General features: G+C 48.5%; 1 protein-coding gene across 1 annotated transcript in view; it reads right to left on the reverse strand.

Moving 5' to 3' along the window:
- LOC144156015 (uncharacterized) overlaps nucleotides 1–24,641 on the reverse strand; it is an 87,643-nt gene extending 63,002 nt beyond the window's left edge. Inside the window, exons 1-3 of the mRNA XM_077687778.1 lie at nucleotides 24,383–24,641; nucleotides 23,616–23,800; nucleotides 23,423–23,555 (exon numbers count right to left, since the gene is read on the reverse strand). Coding sequence (XP_077543904.1) covers nucleotides 23,423–23,555; nucleotides 23,616–23,800; nucleotides 24,383–24,443 — 379 coding nt within the window. The 5' untranslated portion in view covers nucleotides 24,444–24,641. The remainder of the gene's footprint in view (nucleotides 1–23,422; nucleotides 23,556–23,615; nucleotides 23,801–24,382) is intronic.
- Between the last annotated feature and the right edge of the window lie 477 nt (nucleotides 24,642–25,118).

The following is a 25,118-nucleotide window of genomic DNA, read 5'->3' on the forward strand; positions in this document are numbered from 1 at the left end:
GAGCGACAGAAAGAGGGGTGGAAAGAAAAAAATGGTTGGCCGCGTATCTGCTCCCTTCGCTGCAAATGTCGTCGAAAGACGATAGTCCTCTGCCGCCTGTGCCGCGTGAATGCCTCCCTTCTCTTCCACGCCCACCTCTCAAGGTCTTCCGCTCCCTTTCGCTCCGCCCACGATAAGCACGGTGGAAGGTATACGCTCAAGTCAATTCAACATTTCCGCGTTCCTCTGCTAGCGCCGTCTACTAAAATCTTTTGTTACGGTTGAACTTAGAACACTGCCACGAGGTCCAGGCTCGCGCGAGCTCTTTTTTGTATCTTGAGGTCAAAATATTTGTTTTTTCGACGCGTACTACCAGTTGTGTGTTGAGGTTTTTTCACCTCAAATATGGCGAATGGTTTCTTTGTGCTGAACAATATTGACAAGCATGAATCTTATTTCTAGATCTAGTGGTTTGGAAAAGTTTTGCCTATATATACCTCTCGTTCAAGTATTCTTCTAACTTTTCGCCGAAAGGCTGAATCGAGGGGCAAGGTTTGTGCTGGGCTCATATATAGTCCGACGCATGCGACCATTGATAGCGCCATTAGTTGCTTGTCACCAGGCCTGTTCTATTCCCAGGCGCAGCATACATAGCCTGTCTTGTGTGACACGTGACGTAATTAAGTACGCGTCACTACGCAGTGCTTCAGGGATAGTAGTTTCTTTAGATCAAGAAAGAGCATTTGATCGCCTCGAGCATGAGTACATATTTGGAACGTTTAAAGCGTTCGGGTTTCCAACATCCTTTGTATTTCGGCTTCGTAGCATGTACACCGGTACCAGGAGCCCTCTCTTTCTAGATGGCGTAGACAGTGCAGAAATTTTTCGTTACCCGTAGCGTGCGTCAAGGGCGTCCGCTATCGCATGTTCTATTTGTTCTGGCCCTATAGACTCTAGCCTTTTTTTGCAGGCGGTACTGATGCATCCAAATACGAAACGCCTTTCCCTCGCAGGCAGGGAAACGGTAAAAATCACAGCTTACGCTGATGATGTAACGCTATATGTTCCCATTGAGATATTTTACGACATGCTTTGAATATTTTCCATGAATATGGCAACTTGTCTGGAGCTCCGCAGAATTTGTCGAAATGCGAGTACTTGCCCAAAGGCTCCTCTCGTACATTAATATCTGTTCCTTCCCCCATACATCTACGGTCTAAAATAAAAATTATTGGAATAGGATACAATTCCGGGGAATTCTCGCAGGAATTCGCCGGAGAATTGAGAAAATATTTTTGTAAGCTATAACCATTTCTCTACAGTATTTGGCTAACGATCCTCTAATTTATTGTACATTTCGTTCTGCGTGATGTTAAAGCGTTAATTTTGTTTGCTGCCAATCGTTACAGTTTGTGTAATTCTGTTTGCGGAATTTGATGAGAAATTACTTTTGTGCTTGTATATCCTGGTACCATTGTTTACATAGAACTATGTATTCCTGTGTACTTAGTTGCTAGTTGTGTAATTAGAAATTTTTGGTTTTTTTTTCTTGTGTGTGTTCAGTGCTCGTTGCCAATGTGCCCTTTGCCAAACTCAGGGGCAAGGACCTTTGTCAAGCTGCTGGATGGCAGCTTTTTGTTCTTGCCCTAGCATTCGTGTTGTTCTTTGTTAAAGAATGCTGAAATAAAATGAAATGAAATGTCCAGAGCACTCAGTTTTGACTTGCCATTATTGTAGAAATTTTATCTAGTACAGTCAGTATTTTGTGGGAAGTTGTGGTATGCATGTCAGGTTTCCCGACCACCTTTAAAAGCGTTAATTGTGGTTCACTGTTAGGTCCGTTCCTTTTCATGAGAAGGCAGCACAGCGCTGGTCTGTCGACCAGTCCTCGGACAAACGCGGAATCGCGGGGGGCTCGCATTCCTCTCAGTATCTGTGTTCTGTTCTCTACTTTCGGTACACTTTGTTTGCTGAGCATACTTCAAGAACAGGCTTGCCCCGCACGTGTTTCGGCAAAGTGCTTTCTCGGTATGCGCGTTATCATGCCTGGGGCAGCTCTGAACCGCGCGCCACAAGCTGAATGCGCGCCGGCGTTCTACAAGGTATCTGCAACTTTTTAGAGGCACTTGTCATCGGTATGCCCCAGAATATTTTGTAAGACTGCGCGGTTGACATCATGGCCGCTCTTTGCTACCGCTACTCTTAACAACGGTTGAGTAAGCCTAATTGGGGCGCATTGCCCTCTTCCTTATTGCCTGGCCCCTTGCGAGATTTCATGTGGCACCTGGAATGGGGTGTTCACCCAACACCATATAGACCCCAGAGCTGGGGTGTAACGAGCCACTCAGTGCGCCCCAAATGCCCATTCCTAGAAAATAACAAATATGTGGTCCGAAAATTCGTCGTGGCACGGTCATTCTGGCATGTTGTGCACTGCGGACTTCGAGGCTTAAAAATCGAATGATATACAAACGGAAGGTGCTGTCCGAGAGGTCGGTTTGCGTGCCTGCTCGTGTGCAGTGGCGGAAGCTCTCGCGTTGTGGCGAAACCGCTGAGAAGCGGTCGCGAGTGGCCACCGTCGTCGGGCCGTGTGGCCTATTCTAAGGCGCATGCGACGGGAAGTTCTGTCTTGCCTGTCGGAGGAGCTTTTCTTCCTTGGAGCGAATGAGTTTCTCAGACAGTGGTTATGTGCGTTTGTTTCTGTACACGAAGGGCGAGTAGCCCTAACTTACAAACCAGATTCTCCTTTTTAACATATATTCCAATTCTTTTTGTATGTAGCTATATATGTCGTTGTACAATAGCATTCCCCCTATACTGAACACAGTTAACGTGATTGTGCTGACCATTGTCAGTGTCTTTATGTACCTGTAGGCACTGTACATGAATGTTCTGTGTCCTGTGTTTGTAGTGTAAGGTTTTTTGTGTGTTTTGTCAAATAGTCTTTTTTTTCTAAAAGATAGACAGACATACTTACAGACAGACAGACCAAATTTTTCAGGTTGAGGAAGTCCAAGATAGACTGTGGTCTTTCAAAACTAGGAGACGATTATTTGAATGAACGTAGAAAGCGCCAATGTTCGGACGTAGGACGTTTGAATAGCTGTAGAACGTAACAAGAAACATGGTGGATTAAAATACGTGAGCATCGCGTTCATGCTACTCGCCTCCTCTTCCCTAAGGGGCAAATGTGAATATATGACCGCGCAAAGAAGACTTTTCAGTCTGCACAAACAGCCGTACGATGAATTGGCTATATAGGCCAATCATCTATTACGATTTCATTCTGTCTGTAGTAAGACCGCTACTCTATGTTGCGCACTGCGTTAACGAGATGGGTACTGCTTATAGCTATCATCAGTTGTACCCTGACGTGCTGGGCTCGGAGCTTACAACCCGCGGGCACGGCTACGGCGACCAAATGAGTTGAACGCGAACACACAGGCACAGCGGGGTAGTTGGGCGTAAGAAGACGACATGAATCCGTACGTGCTCCCGACTGCGTGCAGTGTGTTACGAGATGACACCTGCGCAGACGAGGTGCAAATACACCGCGGTCGGTTGGCTCCAATCAACGGACTAGCGCAGCAGCGCGTATCGCGGTGGCGCGCGAAAGGCGCCGGTTCTGGCCGTGTTCCAGCTGGCTGGCGGCCGCGTGCATCCGCCGGGAAAAGGGCGCGACGGAACGGCACTCCGTTGCAACGACGAGGCCGCAAGTTCCATCACATCCTAACACGGCCATAACCAATTTTGCTTTTTTTTTTCATCGAGGGAGGGGGAGGGGGGCAATCATTTTGCTTGGAACGAAATCACCTCTTCCCCCCCCCCCCATTCCTCCTCCCCCTTCGCAATGTCACACGAAGGCCCTCTCCAAGGGTTTCTCCGAGGGTGCTAAACGTAATCGCGCAAAGAGGATTCACAGTGAGTGATCGTTCATTTGTCTCGTTTCAAATGAAGCGAGTCTGACGTGTATGACAGCGCTATTGCCGCTTCTCATCTTCCCCACTACATTCGCTACGGGGCAGTTGCCAAACTCAGAACGGCGTCATTTTCCCACCGCCGTCCAGGGGATGTCTAACGGACACAAAATGTTGCGCGCTTATTATTTTTCGCAGTCGAACTTGATCGTTTTTTTTTTTTTGTAAGTATGTGAGCATTAGAACGATAACTACGATTTTTGTCATGCGTGCAACGTCACGGGTAGACCACAAATCTTGTCCACGGCATCATGATTGGCCTGCTCCGCCTTTCTGGCCGGAATGGTTGGCCATCACTCAGAGTGGTGCCGTGAAGCAGAACCATGAGTATTTTCGAGAACGTGGCGCGTACGGCAACCTGCTACGCTTGGTGAACAGGTTCCGCGGTTGGTTACGCGGCGTTTCCGCGTCCATAAGGCCCCCAGTGAAACTCATGAGCTCACTTAGGCCCAAAAGAGAAAAGCGACGCCAAAGAAATTTGCGAGAGTTCTTTGAGATACGCTCTGCATATAAAAATGTTTAGGAAAGAGTGCGTCGCGTATTTGGAGCAACTCCCCACAGTCCGCGGCTCTCAATATAGAGCTTCTACCGTTAGCTCATGCACCGCGAAAAGAGCACGCAGTGTCCGCCTGGCCAGGGAAGTACAATGAGCAGCGCCCACCTGAACGGAAGCACCGAGGGGCGACTCGGAACGGTCAGCCATTGTGAAAATTTCTCCTCGAGCAATCACAATAAAGCGACACATCGGACAGCCGACTTCCTGACGCCGAGGGCAAAAATGAAACCAGCCCACGCTCGTAGAAGGTAAGGGTGAGTGAAGGCAGACTGTGAAAATCGCCGCCGCCGTGAGCAATGCAATGAAGCCGGCCGCCTCGGAACATTTGCGCCCAGGACAAAAAAAAAAAAAAAAAACCATTATCCCAGCACGCATTTCTGTCTTAAGCGACTGGCTGTCGCAAAAACCGTGTGCAGGACATTTTATTTGTTTATTTATTATTATTTTTTTTTTCCTTTTTTGCAAAGCAGCGTCTAACAACAGTAAGCGTGTACGGAAATGCAACACGGTTTGCGACGAGGCGGAGTATGCCGTCGGAGAACGGCTAAATACTAGAGTTCTAAGACAAACATTCTGAAGAAAATTGTACTCCGCCTTGATTGCTCCAGGGAAGGCATGACCGTGCCGACTCTAATATGATTTCTTATTGCAGGTGGCAACCGCAGTTTCAGTACGAGTGCCATAAGCTTCCGGTGCAGCTGTTTACGCGGCCGCACGGGGATTGAGAAAGCAGCTGGGTGTGTTCAGATAAGGACAGCCAAAGTGGCGCCATGACCATTTCTGTTTGAGATGAAAATTTAATATTGTGTAGAACACTGTATCCTCACGATGGAACTGGCATTAGTTTAGCGAGAAACACCATAGTTGATTTAATAAAAAAAATATTTAGAATGCGCTCGGACCGGGCTCCTTTCCACATTGCTTGGTGTGGCAACTTTCGGGGCCTGTAAAACGAAGCGAAAAATATTCCAAATGCTGTCACTTTTTTGGCCAAATATTTGCAAACTTTCTACTGGATTCAGAAAAAATTGAGCTATCATATTTATATTTTTTGAGAAAATATTTCTCGAACTTAGTCGCGAGCGCGAGAACAATGTGGTTCAAAAGTGGCACTTCCAAAAAATCATTTTTTACATATCGACCGAAAGATTAAGCTGTCTAGTGTCAGAAACCCACACTTTACGTTTCTGACGTTGATTAATCGCACATAATTAGTAATTTATCCCATTCAGGAGCAAGTAACTACGCTGCTGGTTTTGAGAATTGTTGACGTGCGATAGTCATGTTCAAGGGTGCATTTCCATTTTACCTGGTACATGCGAAATTCTAACTGCAAAAAACTTTCCAACTGGCCACCTTTCAGTCTCCCGGAGATAGGAAATAGATGTGCTGCTTGAAAAGTTTCTTTGTAGTTGTTAGAAAGATAAACTTGTATCCCACTACAAAATATGCCAACCTTTACTTTAGACACTCCAAGGTTAAGGGGAAGGTGCAGCTTTCTAGTTCCAAGGACCTTCAAAGTATCGACAACACACTGCACTACTGTGCTTGAAAATAAAAGAGTTATTATAGCAAAGAAAATTTCCAGCAGGCCGGGACAGTAACATCGAAGACAACCACTATACTGCGAAGTCGAACGGTGCCTCGCATTGAAAACTGTCTCAGCATGGAACGTGTTCGTTGCGAACGTGCCTCGCTTTTTATGACATCCCCGCTTTCTGTAAACGCCAGAATTGCGTGCCCAAATATACCGCGTAGATTCCGCGACAGCACGTCCCACTGATACGCTTCAGCCGCGGGAGTGCGGAAATAAGACAACTGTTGAAATCCCCCCCTCGCAACGGCACATTTCGTTTGATGCTGCATTCGCTCGCACCGCTTTAAGATTCTACTGGTACTATAACTGTTAACAACTATCGTAACCTCGTTGTCAGCTGGGTCTTACTGCCCTCTCCCAAATGTGACAAAAACCTCACCTCACCTTCGTACTTACTACCTTCTTTAATGTGTAACCTCTATTAACTACTACTAGCCAGAATTATCTCCCTTCAGTGAGACCATTCGAATGATACCCCATTCGCATATGACATCTTTTTACTATAGTCATAACTCACATACGGAATCATCTTTAGGTAGGCCGTATAGTTGTTTTTAAACACATTTTATTCGATGCCACACTTGCGTACGCGTCGCTAACGCTTGCTGTGGACTCCTCAAGTATATTTGGCGGTTACAGATCGCCTGAAGTGGCTCGAAACATCTGTGTATTGAAACAATGTACACTGTAACCTGAAAAAAAAAAATTAAATTTTGTGGGTTTTGCGTTCCGGAGCTATATACACCCGGGTTACGCGGCACGCCGTAATTTAAACTAATTTAAACCCCCTGGGGATCTAATTTAATGTAAACCACCTGGGGATCTATAACCTGCGCCGATATCTCGTCACACGGGCGTTTTCGTTTTTTGCCTCGTCAGAAAAGCGTCCACGGCAACCTGGTTCATTTGAAACAAGTTTGTAATAGCAGTTGACACCACCGAAGGCAAAGGTACAGCAAGAAGGGTTGAGCAAAGCCAGCCGACGAACACGACGACCGTGTTTGACCGAAGCCTTGCGCCGGCGAACGTGGCCGCATGTCTTTGACTCAAGCCCTGCAGAAGCAACGGTCCTTAAAACAACTACGTGGTTGGAAGGCCACATAGCTGATCCCCGCCGGCTTAACACCACCAAGAGAGGGGCTAGAGAAAAGCCTTACTGCGGCTACAGAAAGCCGACATATTTTAAATTTTACTAATGGGATCGGGAAGATCACTCCTAAATGATGACGTTGAAGCAGGGCCTTACGATTAGTCAGTGTTGCTCTTGCCCACAAAAGAGCCTGACTGTTCACGCCCTTGGGACACGTCCTATGTTTCATTCATTCCTTTCTCTTTTTTTTTCTTTGCCGGCTTTTTTTATCCCTTTCTCTCTCTTTCTGTGTGCGCTCTCCTCAAATTCTCCCGGGCAGCACAAAACAGAGGGAGCTGACTCACTTCCTCTCCAGACGACACATCTACATTACAGAAGCCACGACGGCCCGCGCTCAATTAATGTGAAGCACTAGTTCCGGTGAAAAGTAAAACGCCGTGTACATCGTCGCCGAGAGCGTGCCTTCCGCATGATGTGGTGCCTGAATAAAAACGGTTTTATTTTACCATAAAAAAATTAGATGTAGGGGAAAAGGCAGCTGTTACGGGAATTGGTCATTTAAATCGAAATCGTTTCGTGAGCGCTTTAGCTAAGGCTAACTTTTTTTTCGCTGAATTTGACACTTTGCTTGGTTCCAGCGTTTCCATGAAATCCCCTGAGGGTCAATCATTTGGATAACCCTGTAATGAATGGCAGTGCTAAGGTCCTGGAGATCGCACTAACATTGAGAGGAAGATTCTATTTTTAATTTGAAGCTCTTATTTTAGATAAAATCTCGCGTGGAAACTTCGAGTCGAGGTATTATTGCTCAGCCGTTTGGATTTATTTGGTCCATAATTTGCTAAACGTGTCCCACAACAAAATGCATTGTCCGTTTCTAGTAGCTTCCTGTTTTTGTAGAAGGAGAGATAAGGACCCGGCGAGTTCAATATTTTGAAATATCAGTTAGTCTATAGAATATATTTTTTAAATAGGCACCATTTTTAACATATATCGAAATTATTTTTATTTCGGCTTAAAAAAGGACGATTCCAAGAGCCGCAGTTTATTGATTGCACAAGAACTCCCGACCCTAAGCACACAAGACTTGAAAAAAAAAAAAATTGATTGAAAATTTATTCTGGTCTTGTCTCACTTCCGTTGACTAAAACAAAAACAAGTAAGGCTGAATACTGCAACCTTTTTGGTTGGTTCGACGCATGTATTGGGCGAAGGAAGGAGGGGCGGTGGGGACAACACGCTTTACATGCTGCACCGCAGGAAAAAATTCGCGGCGCTCTCACACGGGACTCCGACGAAGCCGTTTTGAATTGGAGCTGTACACAACATTTTCATATTTTAAACTGGGGTTTTGCGAACTTCTGCGCGCGAGCCTATCTGTGCTCCTCGAAATTTCAGCCCGCCTGCTTCTGCGAAGCCGGCGTCACGGAATGACTTGTGCGTGGCCTCGCAAATAGGCGCAGCAGTAAAAGGGGAAAAAATTCAGTCGCGCTGATTTCGGGCCGCTGGGAGCTCCGACGCTAAAAAGCGCAAAGTAACATCGCTTTCAGAATCGCTGCGTTGCTTGACCGCGTCCCCGTCTGCCGGGTAGAGTTCGTTCCTTGTGAGAAAAGGGAACAGCAGAGGTGACGACCTTATGCATTCTCTACCTCAATCTCAAATGGACCTCGACCTTACAGTATCAGGTAAGGTCAGAAGCTTAGGCCTACTGGGCTCGGAGAGAGTTTGGAGCTTTTGACCTCGACAGTTCGAGGTTCATTTACATGGCTGGGCATAGTTCTTCGCATGAACACTTTTTCATCCCCTAGATGTTTTCATTGAGCTATCGTAATAAAACAAATGTTTAAAAAAGTGTGGCTCGCGACTATGACATTCCCTAATGCGAAATTTTTGCGGAGCTAAACTGAGTCTTAGGAAGCGAACGCACATCATCGCTGAGGCAGCAACCACTCGCGTGTTTTCTCGACGGCAGCGATGGTGAGCCCCTCCGTAGGCGGCGCGAAGTGCTTCTCAAAAAGGGACTGCGAACTGCGTCATAGGAAGTGAACGCACATCATCGTTACGCGTACGCCTCACCCTCACCCTTCCTCCAAGCGTCGCACAGACCAGCGTCTCGTGCGGGCACAGCATACAGCCCTACCCCGGACCCTTGGGCCACACTTTCCTCCGCAGTTTTCTTTCTGTCGTCGCTCGCTCGGTTGCAACCCCGTCGCCGTGCCCGGCCCCCGCGGCGTCGCCATCGCCGCCGCCAAACTGCAGTAGCAGCGGCCAAAGTGCGGGGCACTAAAATGCGCGTACTAAATCACAAGATTTGCAACCTCAGTCCGCGATATTTAAAAATAAATTAATTGGTCGCCATCCCGCACTGCGAAATAGGATGTCCAGCAAAACTGTTGTAAACCACTACAAATGGAGGTGGAGGAGGGTGTGAAATGTTTCTCGTCGTCTTAGACGGCTTCTCGGTTGCGCTCGGCTATAGTGTTAAGGGTACAGAGTATCGGCACTCTTATCTCCTATTGTTCTGTGCCGCCGCCATGATCATCGGTCAGTTCGCATTATGTGGCATTTGTTTACACTGCAACGGTTCATGGGCGCCGCCATTTTGTTGTTTATGCGTTTTAGTCGGTCAACTCTGGTAGGCTTAGCTGTCCTCCCTGATATGCGGCTGCGCGCAACTGACGTCGCTCCGAATGCGAATCACGGATAACGCGTGTAACAGCGTTGCAGCAGCAGAAGTGTGTCCAAAGAAGCGGCAAATGCTGGGTCCTGCCTAGCCTGACGCATTCCCTCGGCGTCTTGGGCAAGCAATGCTCGCTATTTATTGACACTAGTCCTGCCTAGCCTTCAAATATAATCTGCAAACATAATCTTTACCAGAAAAACATGGTGGTGGTGTGTGTGTGGGGGGGGAGGGGGGGGGGGTTCAATTGTTCACAAGTGCATTATCATTCATAATGCGGTTTCGATGCTTGTTTTGTGTTTTCCTTATAATAAATCCTGAGCTCTGTGCTGTATGCCTGATTAGCCTGACGCATGCGCTCGGCGTCAGGCCTTGGCGCCTTGGCGTTTGTGCCCACGGCGATGAAACCATTGGGGGGTAGAGGTATGCAGCTTTGCTGTAATACCCGTACGGTTCGAGCTATATCACGAACCACTGAGCCCCACAAACACGTACTGCCGGCCGCAAAAGTTTGCAGGATGTGCAGTGCGTGGCGGAGTGGCGCAAATCTGCATTGCTGCGCCATCTGCCGCCACAGACCGCCGAGTCGAGGCTGCATGCCTTTCCTTACTTCGTTACGAGGCATCTTTGGTCACTCGCTTCCCCGTGACGTGCTTTGGATTTACGTGGAAGCCGCTGTGGAGCCGCATGACCGTCGCCACTGATCTGCCCTCGCAGGTGCAACAAGAGACGTTGCTCGCGGCCGCCTTTCGCGCGGGGATCAACTTTGTCCGAGTACATGCTATCTAGGAAGTGATGTACTGGTCGAACATTAAAGTATTTACAGCGGATATTTTACGGGCTATAGGATCTGAAGAAAACTAAGTGCGTCGACAAGGTGTGCTGCGGCAAAGGCAACTTGCTGGTCAATGCTCTGTATCTCTCAATCTAATGTAGGTTTCTTGAGAAAAGAGTCATACTGAAATTCCACTGGGACGACTCTAATTACACCGAGTTTCATTTACATTTCGTAATAGGTAGTTCACATGGAAGTTGCAAATTTTGAGGAATTTCCGCCTGCTGTCAATAAGTCAGCTTGTATGGGAAGGAAACAAACAGCCCCATGTTCGCCCGATAGAATAAAGCTACTCTGTCCAAGTTTAATTCAGGTAATTAACTGAGAAGTAGGCTCAATCGCAATTTACAAACGTGTTTGTTTTCTTTTTTTTTTCATTTTTTCAACGAAGATCAACTGTGTGTGTTCCGCCGTTTGCAAACTCGTCACCAAAGGAAAAACCTTGCGCATGAGCAGCATATTGTGCTATGAACGTAGCAGTTCCGAGTTTCCCTTCAGTTATGCTGAGGCTCGTAAAAGCGATCTTCAGTTATTTGAGTTCGTAATTTATTGGTATTATGTCGTCCTAGCACCAATTTCAGTATGACTCTTTTCTCAAGAAACCTACATTAGATTGAGAGATACAGAGCATTGACCGGCAAGTTTCCTTTGCCGCAGCACACCTTGTCGACGCACTTAGTTTTCTTCAGATCCTATAGCCCGTAAAAGATCCGCTGTAAATACTTCGCGCGAAAGGCGGCCGCGAGCAACGCCTCTTGTTGCACCTGCAAGGGCAGATCAGTGGCGACGGTCATGCGGCTCCACAGCGGCTTCCACGTAAATCCAAAGCACGTCACGGGGAAGCGAGTGACCAAAGATGCCTCGTAACGAAGTAAGGAAAGGCATGCAGCCTCGACTCGGCGGTCTGTGGCGGCAGATGGCGCAGCAATGTAGATTTGCGCCGCTCCACCACGCGCTGCACATCCCGCAAACTTTTGCAGCCGACAGTGTTCACTAAGGCTTATTTTGCAGCGTTGCATCGGTGCTAGATCCTCGTCCTGCCCTTGCTACCGTGTCCGAGCACCATCCTGATGCTTGCCTTTAAAGCGTGCTCTACAGCAAGCACTCTCACGCTGCGGTGAAGGCGGCGTTAGAAGCGAGGTAAATTATTACAGCGTTGGCTGTTATTTGTGAGAATTAAAACGATAATTTATGCCTAATGTTACAGAAGCTGAAAGGCAGCGCCAAGCTGAATAATCGCATTGGGCTCGCGTAATCGTCTTCGATTTTTCGGACCGCATTGCATTGCAAGTACTTTTTTCTGGTAAGCTATGCTATGGGTGACCTATTCAACGATATAATTCCTACTATATTGAACTGTAAACGAAAAAGTAAAAGCATCTAGCTGCTTCTACCGACATATCTAGGGTTCTATAATGATCTTCCTTGATTTCAAAATGCGGCGGAAGCACGACCATACTTCCACGCAGGCCAAACTGCAAGCGAAATACGGCGAGTACTGCAACGATCGAATTGGCGATGTTCCTTATGGGTGCACCAGTTTCGCTGGCCGCCATAAGACCCAGTAGAACGCCAAGTAACAGGACCGAAAAAGTTTGACCGAAACCTACGCGACTGCACACTTATGTTACTGCTGATTGTGTATATTAAAAAGAGGAACTGAATGGCGAGTTTGACGGCGAGGTGCATTGTGCACTGTTCAAGGGACGTCGCGATGACCTTGCCTCAGTGGAAATCAGCATCAAGGCGATGCTGAGGAACGTTGTGAAAGCGGGCCGATTGGTAAACAATTCATTTCGAAATGTAAAAAACAGTGCACGACGAAAATACTGCACAGGCTGCGACGCCAGCAATGAGCGCTCAGTCTGTACACCTTATTTTCCCGTTCATGCTACTTAAAAGCGGTGTTCAGGGGAAGTCGAGGAAATTGATTTGAGGTTTAGGTATGCTCAAAGCTGGTGAGGTCATCTGAAGGAGAGGTCTTCTCGGGAAAACGTATTAATCGCCGACTATTAAATTCTCAGATAATGAATGGCAGCCTACCATTATCACTGAAGAAGAAAGTGTATGACAGCTGCATCTTACCTGTACTCACCTACGGGGCAGAAACTTAGAGGCTCACTAAGGGGGTTCAACTTAAATGAGTACGACTCAGCGAGCAATGGAACGGAATATGATAGGTGTAACATTAAGGGACCAGAAGAGAGCGGAGTGGGTCAGGGAACGAACGCGTATTAAGGACATATTAGTAAAAATTAAGAAAAAGAAATGGGTGTGGGCAGGACATGTAATGCGAAGGCAAGATAATCGTTTGTCATTAAGGGTAACAGAGCGGATCCATAGAGAGCGCCAGCGTGGCAGGGGGCGGCAGAAGGTTAGATGGACAGATGAGATCAAGAAGTTTGCGGTGATGAATTGGTCGCACTTAGCACAGGACTGGGAGAATTGGAGATTAATGGGAGAGGCCTTTGCCCTGCAGTGGGCGTAAATAGGCTGATGATAATTATGATGATTGCATGCGCACTGCCGGACAGCCGGCCTCACCCCACGAGGGAAACGATATCATTCTTTGCCCCCAAGTATTGTACTCTCACCCCTCCGCCAAAATTACCTTTTCTTCCCAACACTTCACTCAGCCCCCACAATGCTAACTCTGTCGTCTACCCGTTGTCCGTCCGTCACATTACATTACATGGGCCGTGTTTGAACGTGCCAAGCAAAGCAGAGCACTCAGATAGGAGAAATGACACATGTGCGCTCCATCCCTCTTCCCACGGTCAGACGCTTTCCCACCTCCATTCCTTTTTTCCCAGCCACAAACAAGATATTTTCCAGCGCGGTTTGCTCTCCGGAACCATGAAGCGACCTTCCCAGCTTTCAGCGCGATATCAAACGTTTTTCTTCCGGCAGGCCTTTGTGCTCACTGAGGTCTTATTTTAATGTTCTTCACTAAACACCAATCCACAAAGGCAAGTAACTGAGCCTCGAGGTATTTTCGCGTCTTGGGCAAGATTAAGACTGGTCTGAATAGCCCCAACCATTCGCCGAACAATCATAAGAAGAAATCAAAACCATTTTCCATCGTTACATACTGTGGGAATAATGAGTTGCTACCCCCGACTATACTCTCCCCCACCCCCATTTCTTTTTTTAAAACAACGAAGTTTAAACGATAACAAAAAATACAGGTGTTAAACCCAATTTATTACCGGTTAGAAAAGGCCGTTATCCTCATGACGGATTCCGAATATCACCAGCAAAAAATGAATCATAATATACGTTGTAAACTACCTTAGTGGTAGACTTAACGGCAAATGATACGAAGACGAAACAATGTTAACCAGCGGGTTTGTGAAACAAATTACCAGCATAAGCAATAAAATACTGCGAGAAGTACTATTATCTGAACATTTAGACTGTGGGAACCCAAACCACGCATAGTTCTACTGAAGTGGCCGGCATTCGGGAAGTAGGTCAAGATGAAGTACAGTAGCTTATATCTACCTCTCAAGAGAAGCGTATACAGTATATGCATATATATCCAGCAATTAGTTGAAAGGCAGAGGCTTCTGGCCTTATAAACACATCAAAAGAAAGCTCACAAAAGCACAAAGGTCCACGGAAAGACTTACAAAGCGATACTTGGGTTAGTAAATAAACCATGGAAGACATTCAGTCTCGAAATTTGAAGTCTAATTTTTATCTGTTTTTACGGGCCCAAGCTGCACCTGTGCTACGAGGAGCACCGAAGTCCATAGAGGGCTACGGATGTATTTAGACCACCTGGTAGCCTTTAGTGTGCGTCGGTTACTTCTTTATTTATTACTTCGCAGGACGTCAGTGCGGCCATCCTGCCCTCTTGTGACGAGGTCTGTGCGACGAGCCTCCTGCACGTTCTTTAAGAGTCCAGCTGGCCTAAAATAATCCGGAGTCCGATTCCCAGTGGCGCGCCTTTATAGCCCAGACCAAGCGCGCAGCAATGGGAGGGGATGCAGGGGAGAGGGTCAGGACAATCGAGAAATTTGAATGGTCCCGTTCTTGTTCCGCATACAGGCGGAAGTATTCTAAATGTTTGAAGTGGCCTACACTCCCCCCCGCCTCCGTCCCTTTTATTCGCCAAAAACTGCGCTTGAAAAACACGCGAAGAAAAAAAAGAGCTTTTTGATACGCCAGTGACAGAAATATAGTAGGTTCAGCCTCAAATGAGCCTGTGGTTGCGGGTGACGCTGACGTTGCGTGGGCCGCACCGGCGTCTCCTTGGGTGGGGGTTGCGGTGGTAGCCGCACGCAACTCCGCCACGCGCGCCCAGAGGCGCGGGAAGGGGGGAATCGGGCGTTCGATGACTCGCGCCGCGGCGCGTGCACAAAAACGCCGCTGCGGGTACATGACGTACCTCCGCGGTCGGGGGCGACCGCGCCGCCGACCGCATTCCGCCAGGCACAATCATACAAAGGCGTGCCGCCGGACGCAACCGGAACGGACAAGTGTGCCAACGGTGGACCGGCGCGCAGACGCATCCCCGCGCGGACACGACGCGATCGAGATGCGCCGCTAACGGTAGCTGCGCGCTCTTCTCTCTTTACGTTGGTCGAGAAGCGAGGCGAAGGAACCGAAGGGCGGGGAGACGCGAGCCGGTTAAACGCGGAACAAGTTCGCTTCGTTGCAGAGCAACCGCGACGAACACAAGTCCCTAGGGACCACTGATCAGTTGGTCAGCAGCATGCAGGTTCTGTTAGCAGGTTCTGGAGGCCCCATCCCCGCTCGTTCTTTTTTGGCACCAAAATCAGGCGTGCTTGGCATACACTCCAAGGCAATCCCGTGGTTCGGCTTCCACAGGGCACTCGAGCGACCAATTCATGCCCCCAACAAAAAAAAATATAATAATAATAAATAAATAAAAATAAATAAATCGGCTAATGACAGCAACGTGCATGTAATCGGGAAAAAAAAGTGATCTCCGCTGTGGCACTGCGAAATGCAGAACGTCACGACTGCATTGCAGAAAACTCCCATGTGTCGATATTTGGGCGAACGTTAAGGACCCCTAGGTGGTCAAAATTAATACAGAGCCCTCCACTACGGCGCGCCTAATAGCCCGGGTGTAGCTTCGGCACGCTAATTCCCGAAAATTTGATGAACGATTGAATTACGTGATGCTGCCTCAGCGCAGACCGAAATTTTGAGTCGAGAGAGAGAGAGAGAGAGAGAGAGAGAGAGAGAGAGAGAGAGAGAGAGAGAGAGAGAGAGAGAGAGAGAGAGAGAGAGAGAATAAACTTTAATGAAATCGAAGGAAGGCTTCAGAGAGGTGTCCTCATTCCAGGGTGCCTTGATCTAGGGCCGCGTCGATAGCCCTTCCGATCAGGCGCAATTGATCTTCGAGGCCAGAGCTGGCCAAGCCTCTCCAAAATCTCTGTGGGAAGGTGGAGGTTGGGGGTGGCTCTAGGGTAGATTCGTGGCATCCACCCACTATGTGTATGATCGTATGCTTGGCATCGTCATTCACCGAAATCCATTGTTGGCTGCATGGATTGGCCAACTGAGTGCGTTACGGTGAAGCTGAACTACAGGATTGCTTTACAGGGTGGGAATAAACGATTTGCTGCGCCCCACCAACATGCATCTTTTCGTACATCCACAGACTGAAGTAGAGTTTTAGTCGATGTTGTAGGTGACATTGCATGTGTGCCGCCCTGGGGGCAGACTCCTCCGCTTATAGGTACAGCGAAACAAGACAAGCTTAACTTAGAGCCCCCCTCCCCCCCCCCCCCCCTCTCCTTTAAGAAAAAAACAGAAAGGAAAGTGAAGGGAGCTCTACCTTTTCCGGCCTTATCTACTAGCCAGCGTAACGGCCCTGCAAAACGTTCGGCCCCGCAGGGTACACACTTTTCCAATGTACACCGAGCGAAGCTTCCCTTATCATCGAATTCCATTTCCGAATAGATTGTGATGATACTGCGCTCGAACTCCGAACCCGATTTTCCTGCAGTCCTAATTGCAACTCCCATTACTGCAGCAAAGAAGAATACAGGGACTTATCCCTGTGTTTCAGTGCCAGTGGAGACACACCTTCGCTGTTAGTGTAGGTGTGTCAACTTATTTTCTTCGACTTTAATTGTTTTAAGTGACTGAAAAAAAGAGGAAAACGGCGGAGGATTGCTGGGTGAGCTTTCCAAGGCAAAGACGGAAGAGTACGGAGGAGGAGGAGGCTCAAGGAGGGGGAGTTCACAGAAGACGAGCCGAGAGCGAGGCTCATGCAATGTCCAGTACTCGGCACCATCGTCGTGGTAATTTTACTAAACGTTTTTAGGATCGACGAGTGAAATGTTGACAATGAGGACAAGAGAATGCGGCCGATCGGGACTGGCGGTGAGGATTGTGACTAGGAGAAGGGGGGGAGGGGGGGGGGGGGTAAAGTGCACACGGCCAAACACGGCTTGTGTTTGGCAAAGACATGCCAAACACAAGCTGGATTACGCCAAATATGGTCGGAAAGACCGTAAAGTGCACAGATTGAAAGGAAGCGCGTTCCCGTGAGGCTTCTGTATGTCTTTGCCCAGTTACGCTACTAATCATGTCTTATGACAGGAAGATAGAAAGGCAGAAGAAGTTAAGTTCTGCGGCGGGTTTTGTGGCAATAACACTGACCTTTGTAGAAAAGCCCCGTTAACTTCCTGTCGTAGTGTGTGCGTATATACGTATATATATATACAGGGTGTCCCAGCTATCATGCACCAAGATTTAAAAAAAGAGTAAAGGCGTAACTCGAAGAAAACCTAGTGCATAATGTTTGCAGTACTGTGAAGAAGCGGAGAGTAATTTTTTCGTTAATGAGACTTAATTAACTAATTGTAATTAATTATCTAACTCGAGAAATACTGTCCTAATCACTAAAGTGTCAATGAGGCACTTGTAGGTAACCACGAGGGGCATCTAACTGCGCTATTTTCAGCGACGAACTAATTGCGTACACATTTATTCTGACTGATAAAGGAAACCCGCGAAATATGAAAAATACCACGTGACGGCGCCTCCGCGCGCACCGTAAAGCAACGCCCTCAAACAGGCTGCCTCTGAGTCAGCCAGAATGAAATAGACAAAAGAAAGAAAGAAGAAATCACGACCGAGTTTATTTCTTATCTGCACACGCGTCCCGCGAATCTTGCTGCTGCTGCTCCTTCCATGCATGCTATTATCAAGGTGATGCGCTGTCTCTTCGGGCGGGTAACACGCGAAGCAGTTGCTTTCAATCAGCTTTGTTTGGGGACGCTGCTTTACAATGCGCGCGTAAGCGTCGTCACGTGGTATTTTTCATATTTCGCGGGTTTCCTTTATCAGTCAGAATAATTGAGTACGCAATTAGTTCGTAGCTGAAATAGCGCAGTTAGATGCCCCTCGTGGTTACCTACAAGTGCCTCGTTGAGACTTTAGTGATTAGGACAGTATTTCTCGAGTTAGATAATTAATTACAATTAGTTAATTAAGTCTCACTAACGAAAAAATTACTCTCCGCTTCTTCACAGTACTGCAAACATTATGCACTAGGTTTTCTTCGAGTTACGCGATTTCTCTTTTTTTAAATCTTGGTGCATGATAGCTGGGACACCCTGTATATATATATATATATATATATATATATATATATATATATATATATATATAGAGAGAGAGAGAGAGAGAGAGAGAGATGATTAAGAGCCGACAGTCAAGAACGACATGGAGGGCATAGGAGAAGTATTTTGTATTGTTTTCGTGTAGTCACAGGAATTTTGAAATGTATGAAAGAAGCAAAGCTGGGATTCCGAAGGTGGCACCCGAACCTACAACCTTCGGATCAGGCACCTGTACCAGCATCCGTTGCATCGCAGCCCCGACGGCTGTTGTTGATGTTTGTTTTCTTTTACCGGAGGAAGAAAACGGCGCGCGCCAGAACTCCGCATTAATCCGTAGCCCTCGAGTACAGCGCGCAGTATATGAGCAGCTAAGCCATCCAAACCAACTCAGAGGCGTGAACGAAAAACAGCACACAGCGCGAGGCGGTCGATAGACCTTGACCGTGGGCGCTATTTTTGCTCTGGTCGGGCGGCAAACTGCAAGCGAGTGGTAATTGTAATACGAATTAGTTTAATATGCTATTCGAGGTGAGTTGAAGAGTGCTTCGTAATTATTTTATTGTTGTTGATGCGCTATGCTTCGGGCACGCTTATTCATCGGCTGGGTGCCGTTCCAAATGCATAAACAGCTGACGTGGCCTGGGCTATATTGGCACATCGATCCACTATTTCTGTTTAAAACGCCCACGTTCAGCGGCGGCGCGCGCATACCGAAAAGCATTCTCGTGTCTCTGGTTGGTTCTCTGCAAGCCGAGTTGAAAAGCGGCGACCGAGTGCGGCCCCCGCTACCTTTCCACTCCTCACCTTCCGATCCTTTCCCTTTGGCAAAATAGCCGCACGGCAGTATTTCCTTCCCTTCCGTTAGTGTAGCGCCGCCCACTTCTATCGCTTTGCGAGTATCGCATATACACCTACAATTTGTGGTTGTCAACCCAGATGAGCCGGGTGCGTTCCCATCGCAGATGTGTTTACTTAATTCTCTGATAATTCGTCTCCATCTTTCAGGCCACTAGAGGGACAGACAGAACAGAATTATTCCCGCAGAAGCGGCTCAATACAAAGCTATCGCTTTGCCACGAAAGTATTATAACGAGGATAAGGCCAAAACGTGCAGCGGTTCAACGCAACAAACGCAACACTAGCGTCCACACAAAGCGGTAATGATGCAAAATTGAAATTACCGCCATTTAAGGCCTTCGACAACGCACACAATAAATTAACCGAGGCCGATTGGAAAGGAAGGTTTCAGCTCCGAACTAAAGATGATGATAAAGATAAAGTATGATAAACCAACTAGCCCAACAACATGCTCTACTGAACGAAGCATTTATTCGGGGGGAGGGGTATTATTTATGAGGTTGAAGAAAGTAAACCAAAAGCAACAAAAAAAATCATTTTATATAAAAAAAATATGATCGCCATCCCGCCCTGCGAAAGTGGATGTCCAAAGAAGCTCGTCCTCTCGGCGGGCTTGCCGTTTGCGCTCGACTTCTCTGGCGGCAAATGCTGCGGTCCTGCCTAGCCTAACACATGCGCTCAGTGTCTTGGGCAAGAACAGTGGCACTAGTCTTGCCTTCCCTTCAAACATAATCTGCAAACAATCTTTACCAGGACCATATGGTGTGTGTGTTGGGCGAGAGGGGGGGGGGGGGGGGGTCCATTGTTCATAGGCGCCTTATCACCCATAATGCTGTTTCGATGCTTGTTTTTTTTGTTTGTTTGTTTGTTTTTTTCGCGCCTGATTAGCCTGACGCATGCGCTCGGCGTCTTAGGCCAGAACTGCTGGGTACTGCCTGGGATTTTTTTTTTTTTTTTTTTGTTTACGACACGAAATTTTTCGATTAACTAGAGGCTAAAAGCTTCGCTGTAAAACTACAACATTTTTAATGCACTTGCCGGCCTTACTCTAGCTAACCTTGCGGGGTTTTTATTTTTCTTAATTTTTTAAGCAACTATGAAAAATGGCTGATTGCTGTGAGAGCAGACGTCGCAGCCGCGCAAGATTGGTGCATCGCTCGCTCGAGAAAAATATATATCAGTAGCCGCTATTTAAAATTCCCGGGAGAAGGCAGAGCTACGGCCTTCTCGCCCGCGTGCGCCACAGGTACAGTATCTTGCTACATTGACACAAGTTTTAAAATCCCATATAACACACTTCTAATACTTTAAAGCAACTAGGTAAACGCGTGGCGCGGTAAGGATGGAATCCCGAAGGCAAGAATTAAGTCGGTATACAAACCTGAAGTACTTCAACTCAACGAGCGGCAGTCAAGTAAAAAAAAAAAAAGAAAGAAAAGAAAACAGACTCGCGCAAACGAATACAAGCTAAGTGACTTGAACCGTCCCGTCGTCCTCACTTTGCCGAAGGGCCTATTCATACGGTCCAACGCCAGCCGCAATCATTACGCGTTGACAAGTGCGCACTTACAAGGAAGCACGCCTCTCAGAGAAGAATCTCTGGGCTGGGTTTCACAGCAGGCCCCGCCCCTCTCTCGAACTAAAGCGGAGAATCACTTTTGCTGCTCGGGCTATGGCGCCCACTCCCCCCCTTTTTTTAAACCAACGGGACAACGCTACGCACAAACGGTCCTCAATTTGCTCATTTATTTCCACGACACGGGGAGTCGGATGAGTTCTTCATAAAGGTACGGGTAACAGGGATAAACACATCTACGGATTTACCCCATGCAACCTTAGTCAAAATCCAAAATACAAACTTCTTCGAACGTGTCAGAATGGGATACACGTCAGCTTCATAACGCGAGGGAACCAGGTTCAATTCCGACCAGGGGAGGCATTTTTTTATGCGCTTCGCGTTTCATCATCATCATCATCACGTGTGTGGAAACCCGACGTGTAAAGTTTGCTTTCCTGCAGTGCGTTTTGGCGTTACGATCTATGGCACAAGTCTGAATATGCGCATTACTTATGATTATCTAGACAAACTGGCGGCAGATAAAAACAGCATTCGGTGTGTGTTATAAGAAAACCTTTGGGGATGTTTTTTTCTTCGAAACAGCAGGCAGCAGCAGGGGTTTTGGTGACGGGTGACGGTGTAGTCACACTAGCATACACTGCTGACCAATCCGCTCGAACACTATACCCTGAGGGCCAGATGACACGACGCTGCGCCTCTAGGAGAGCGACAAGGGCGTGTCCGAACCTACTCCGAACTCCCCCGCCACTGTCTCCCGTGCGGCAAGAAGTCGCGCTCCCAAACCTCGTTCCGCGAGCGAGGATCGTGACACCCTGTGGTTAGTGAGGGGCTGATCGTGGCGATGACGATGATGACGACGACGATTACCATGAGTCCTGACGTACGTACGCACGCACAAGTATTTGCTCGGAACGATGCATACATCGGATTCTGTTATTTAAAAATTACACGGGTATTTGTTTTTAACTCCTCCCCGCAGTACAATTGGAAGCCGCTACAAAACTGCATACCCATTGGTTTTGCAGCGACGCCCACTGAAGGAAAAATTTCAGCTGTCGTTCCCCGTGTCCGTGTATATACGCCATCACGCCCTCAGCACGACCACTAGCTTCGTCTTTAAAGGGTGCTCCACTGCAAGCGCGCTCATGCGACGGTGAAGGTAGCGGCGAGGGGAAACCCCCTTATCACGGCGCCGGCTGTCACGCCAAAGTTTGCGCTGATTACACGATAATTTCTGGTAATTTACACCGGAGGAGGCGAAAGATGAGAGGCAAATCAACGGAGTGCTAAGAGAAGGACGAGAAGGGAGAAGACACGTCTGACAGAGAAAATGACACCACGAGCACATATGGCCTTCCGGGAAAATGGCATCCTTGAGTGGCCAATCAAGGATCCTTCTTTGGGAACATTGAGCATATCTAGATAATAAAGCGGGTTTCACAGAATTAGACTCATTTTGTTTGAGACAACGAGCCCCCCTTTCGATAAGCTGCACGCATAGCGACAGCCTCTGTTCTAGCAGTGTTATAGTGCCTAAGGCAACATACCAGGGTTCCCGGCCAGTCGACAGCCGCTGACACGGCGTAGGCTTCACTGGATTTTATCCGAGTTTGTAACTTTCTAATCTGAACAGACAAGAATCTCACTAAGTAAAAAATCGTTTCACGACGAACTTAACCGCGATGTTTTCCCCCGAAGCATGCGAAAAACGGACATGACAATCAGGCAACAGTGCATGTGAGCGTCCAGTCGGGGGACAGGTTGCCTGAAGGCGCAGGCTTCGCGTCATGGGCATGACCGCTTAGAACCGCCAGATTTAAAGTTTCTCCCGTGTTATTTCTCACCTTTCACAAAATAGCTCAAACAAATGAATATTTGTGAAATTAACAGCCTTTCAACGATTTCAAAATGCTCTACAATTTTTCCACATGACTCAGTACTGCTAGTTAAAAGTTAACTTATCAACTACTGAATGAGTTAATCATTGGCACCCGAAGATAAAATATTGAAGATTACGAAGTATGTTCGTCATGATGTGTCACGGTTAGCGTCATAGCTTGAGAACACTATCCGCAAAACACCTTTTATCGTCCTTGCTGCCCATGAAGTTTTGTCGTAGCTAAGCTTAACAGGTCGCCTATTCAGGTCCCCGTAAGTCTTGAAAACAACAAGGAGAACAACGAAGTCTGAAATAATTTTCTTTTGCACGCGCCCTGTCCTTTCACAACGTCAAGCAAGGTTGTAATTGCGGGGTTTAACTCGCCGAAGCTACGCAGGCTGAGACGTGCCGTAGTGGAGGCCTCCGTATTAATTCTGACCACCTGGGTATCTTTAACGTACGCCGAAACCTCAAACACACGGGTGTTTTCGCTTTTCGCCTCCACCAGAAAAGCGGCCGCCGCGTCCGGGAATCGAATTAGCGTCCTTCGGCTCAACGTCAAGCAAGGAAATGTGCAGGTAGTGAGACGGCAACACGCAGATCAAGAACCGTTCAAAGCTAGGTCTATGCTGGGAGCAAGCTTCCGGAAGTGTCGTTAGCAGTGAGGCAGCGTCAAAGCACGGCCAGCGGCAAAGCTGCTCGGAGGAGGATCGGATGCATTCGAGACGAGTGCAGAGGAGGGTCGGAAGCGCGTCGTCATTCCCGCCGTGCGCGCTACTCACCGACCACCCGGACGTGAAGCTGCGCGTGCTGGGGCACGGCGTCTGGCTCGAGCGCCAGGTCGCAGCGGAACACCCCCCGCGTTCGGATATCGGCGTCCAGCAAGAGCACGTAACCCTCGCTCGACTGGCCGTGCTGCGAGTCGAGCCTCACTCAGCCACCCGGTGGCAAACCCGGCGGGGCGCTGCTACTCACGTCGACGTGCACGCCGGGAACCCGGTAGCTACGGCTCGCTGGCTGGGCCCGGCGTTCGTACGAGTAGAATTTCACATTGTCCTTGTACCACCACAGCGCGCTCGGGGCGCCGCCCTGGTCGTCGCTGCAGTTGAGCCACAGGGAATCCCCCTGGAGCACCAGGTCCGGCCCGCTTATGCGCAGCCCTGCGCCATCCAACACCGGTCGCCGGCCGGCTCCGCAGGTGACCAACCGCGCCGCTCAGGCGCGCGTACGCTCAAACCTTCGCAAACCTGTAACCCGACTGCCCCGCATGAGGCCGCAACATGGCAATGGTCCCCTTCGGCGCTACTGCGCGAAACTCAACCACCGAGGCAGCCGCGCGTTTTCAAAGCGGGCGCCCAATTGATTGCCGAGCCGCGGAAGTTGCGCTGGCAGCTCGCCAGGGAAGCCCGCTGGCATTCACCCTCGTAGTAACTGGGCTTTTCATGCGCGCTGTTATGAAGCTTTCACCAGAATAACAGCGCCTTGACACGCTCTTCGGCCTCGCGCAACATGTCCCCACTGGCAAACCGGGGCCTGGCAGCCTCGCCAATTTTTCGAACCACGCCGTAGGTAAACAATCCCCCCCAGCACGTTCGCACTACGCGGGAAACAACGGGCACTTGGCGCGCGGTTCGGTGAGGCCGCCGAAGCGCGGCAAGGTGCACACGTCTCCGCGCTGCCCGACCGAGTCAGTCAATTCGGCCGCTGCCACGGACATGCGGGTAAGAGTGGTTGTCACTCACCAAAGACGAGCTGGACCGCCAGGCAAGTGACGACGGCACGGCGAACGGCCGCGCTGATCATGGCTGTGAGGACCGCAATGGCCCTCGGGCCGCACCGGCCTCCACTTTGAGTACACCTGGAAAAGACGGGCTTCTTTCCCCCTCTCTTGCACCAACAACGCTCTCCCAGCGAGGCTGCTGCCGCTGCTGTCCGGCCGCTCCGCCGCCTCCGATGCAGCTTGCGAGCTCGCTCCGGCCCTCTCTTGCCGCGCGCGCCGATCGGGGATGTTGAGAGGGGGTCACATGACAGGTGGCGTCAGCAGCGGTGGTGGCGCGGCAAGTGGTTACGGTTTCGGTTGGCGCCGCCGCTCTCGTTTTTCTCCCCGAAGCGGTGTTTAGCTGTTTTCTGTCTTTTTGTTTTCTCCCTTTAGCCGTAGTCTGGTGAACGAACGGTCGTGACATAAAAAAGAACGATATGCCTGAATATTTAAACGGTCACGCGGTCATCGAGTCGAAAGACGTTCGCGTATAAAACTTCGTCTTAAAAATAAATTCAATTTGATTCAACTGTGCCTGAATGTCCATTGAGGCATTCGATTCAACCGTGCCTGTATATCTAACGAGCCTGCATATCCAACGAGGCGGAAGATCAATGTTTGGGGTGATTTTACCTGGTGATTTATTGAGGCTACTCTGGAAACTCGTTTTTTTTTTCTTCCAACGTCGTTTAATCGAAGCCGTTTTATCCGACTCTACT

This window comes from Haemaphysalis longicornis, unplaced genomic scaffold, assembly GCF_048455015.1.
Source record: "Haemaphysalis longicornis isolate Haplotype H1 unplaced genomic scaffold, Haemaphysalis longicornis Haplotype H1 scaffold_1, whole genome shotgun sequence".
NCBI classification, from domain to species: Eukaryota; Metazoa; Arthropoda; class Arachnida; order Ixodida; family Ixodidae; genus Haemaphysalis; species Haemaphysalis longicornis.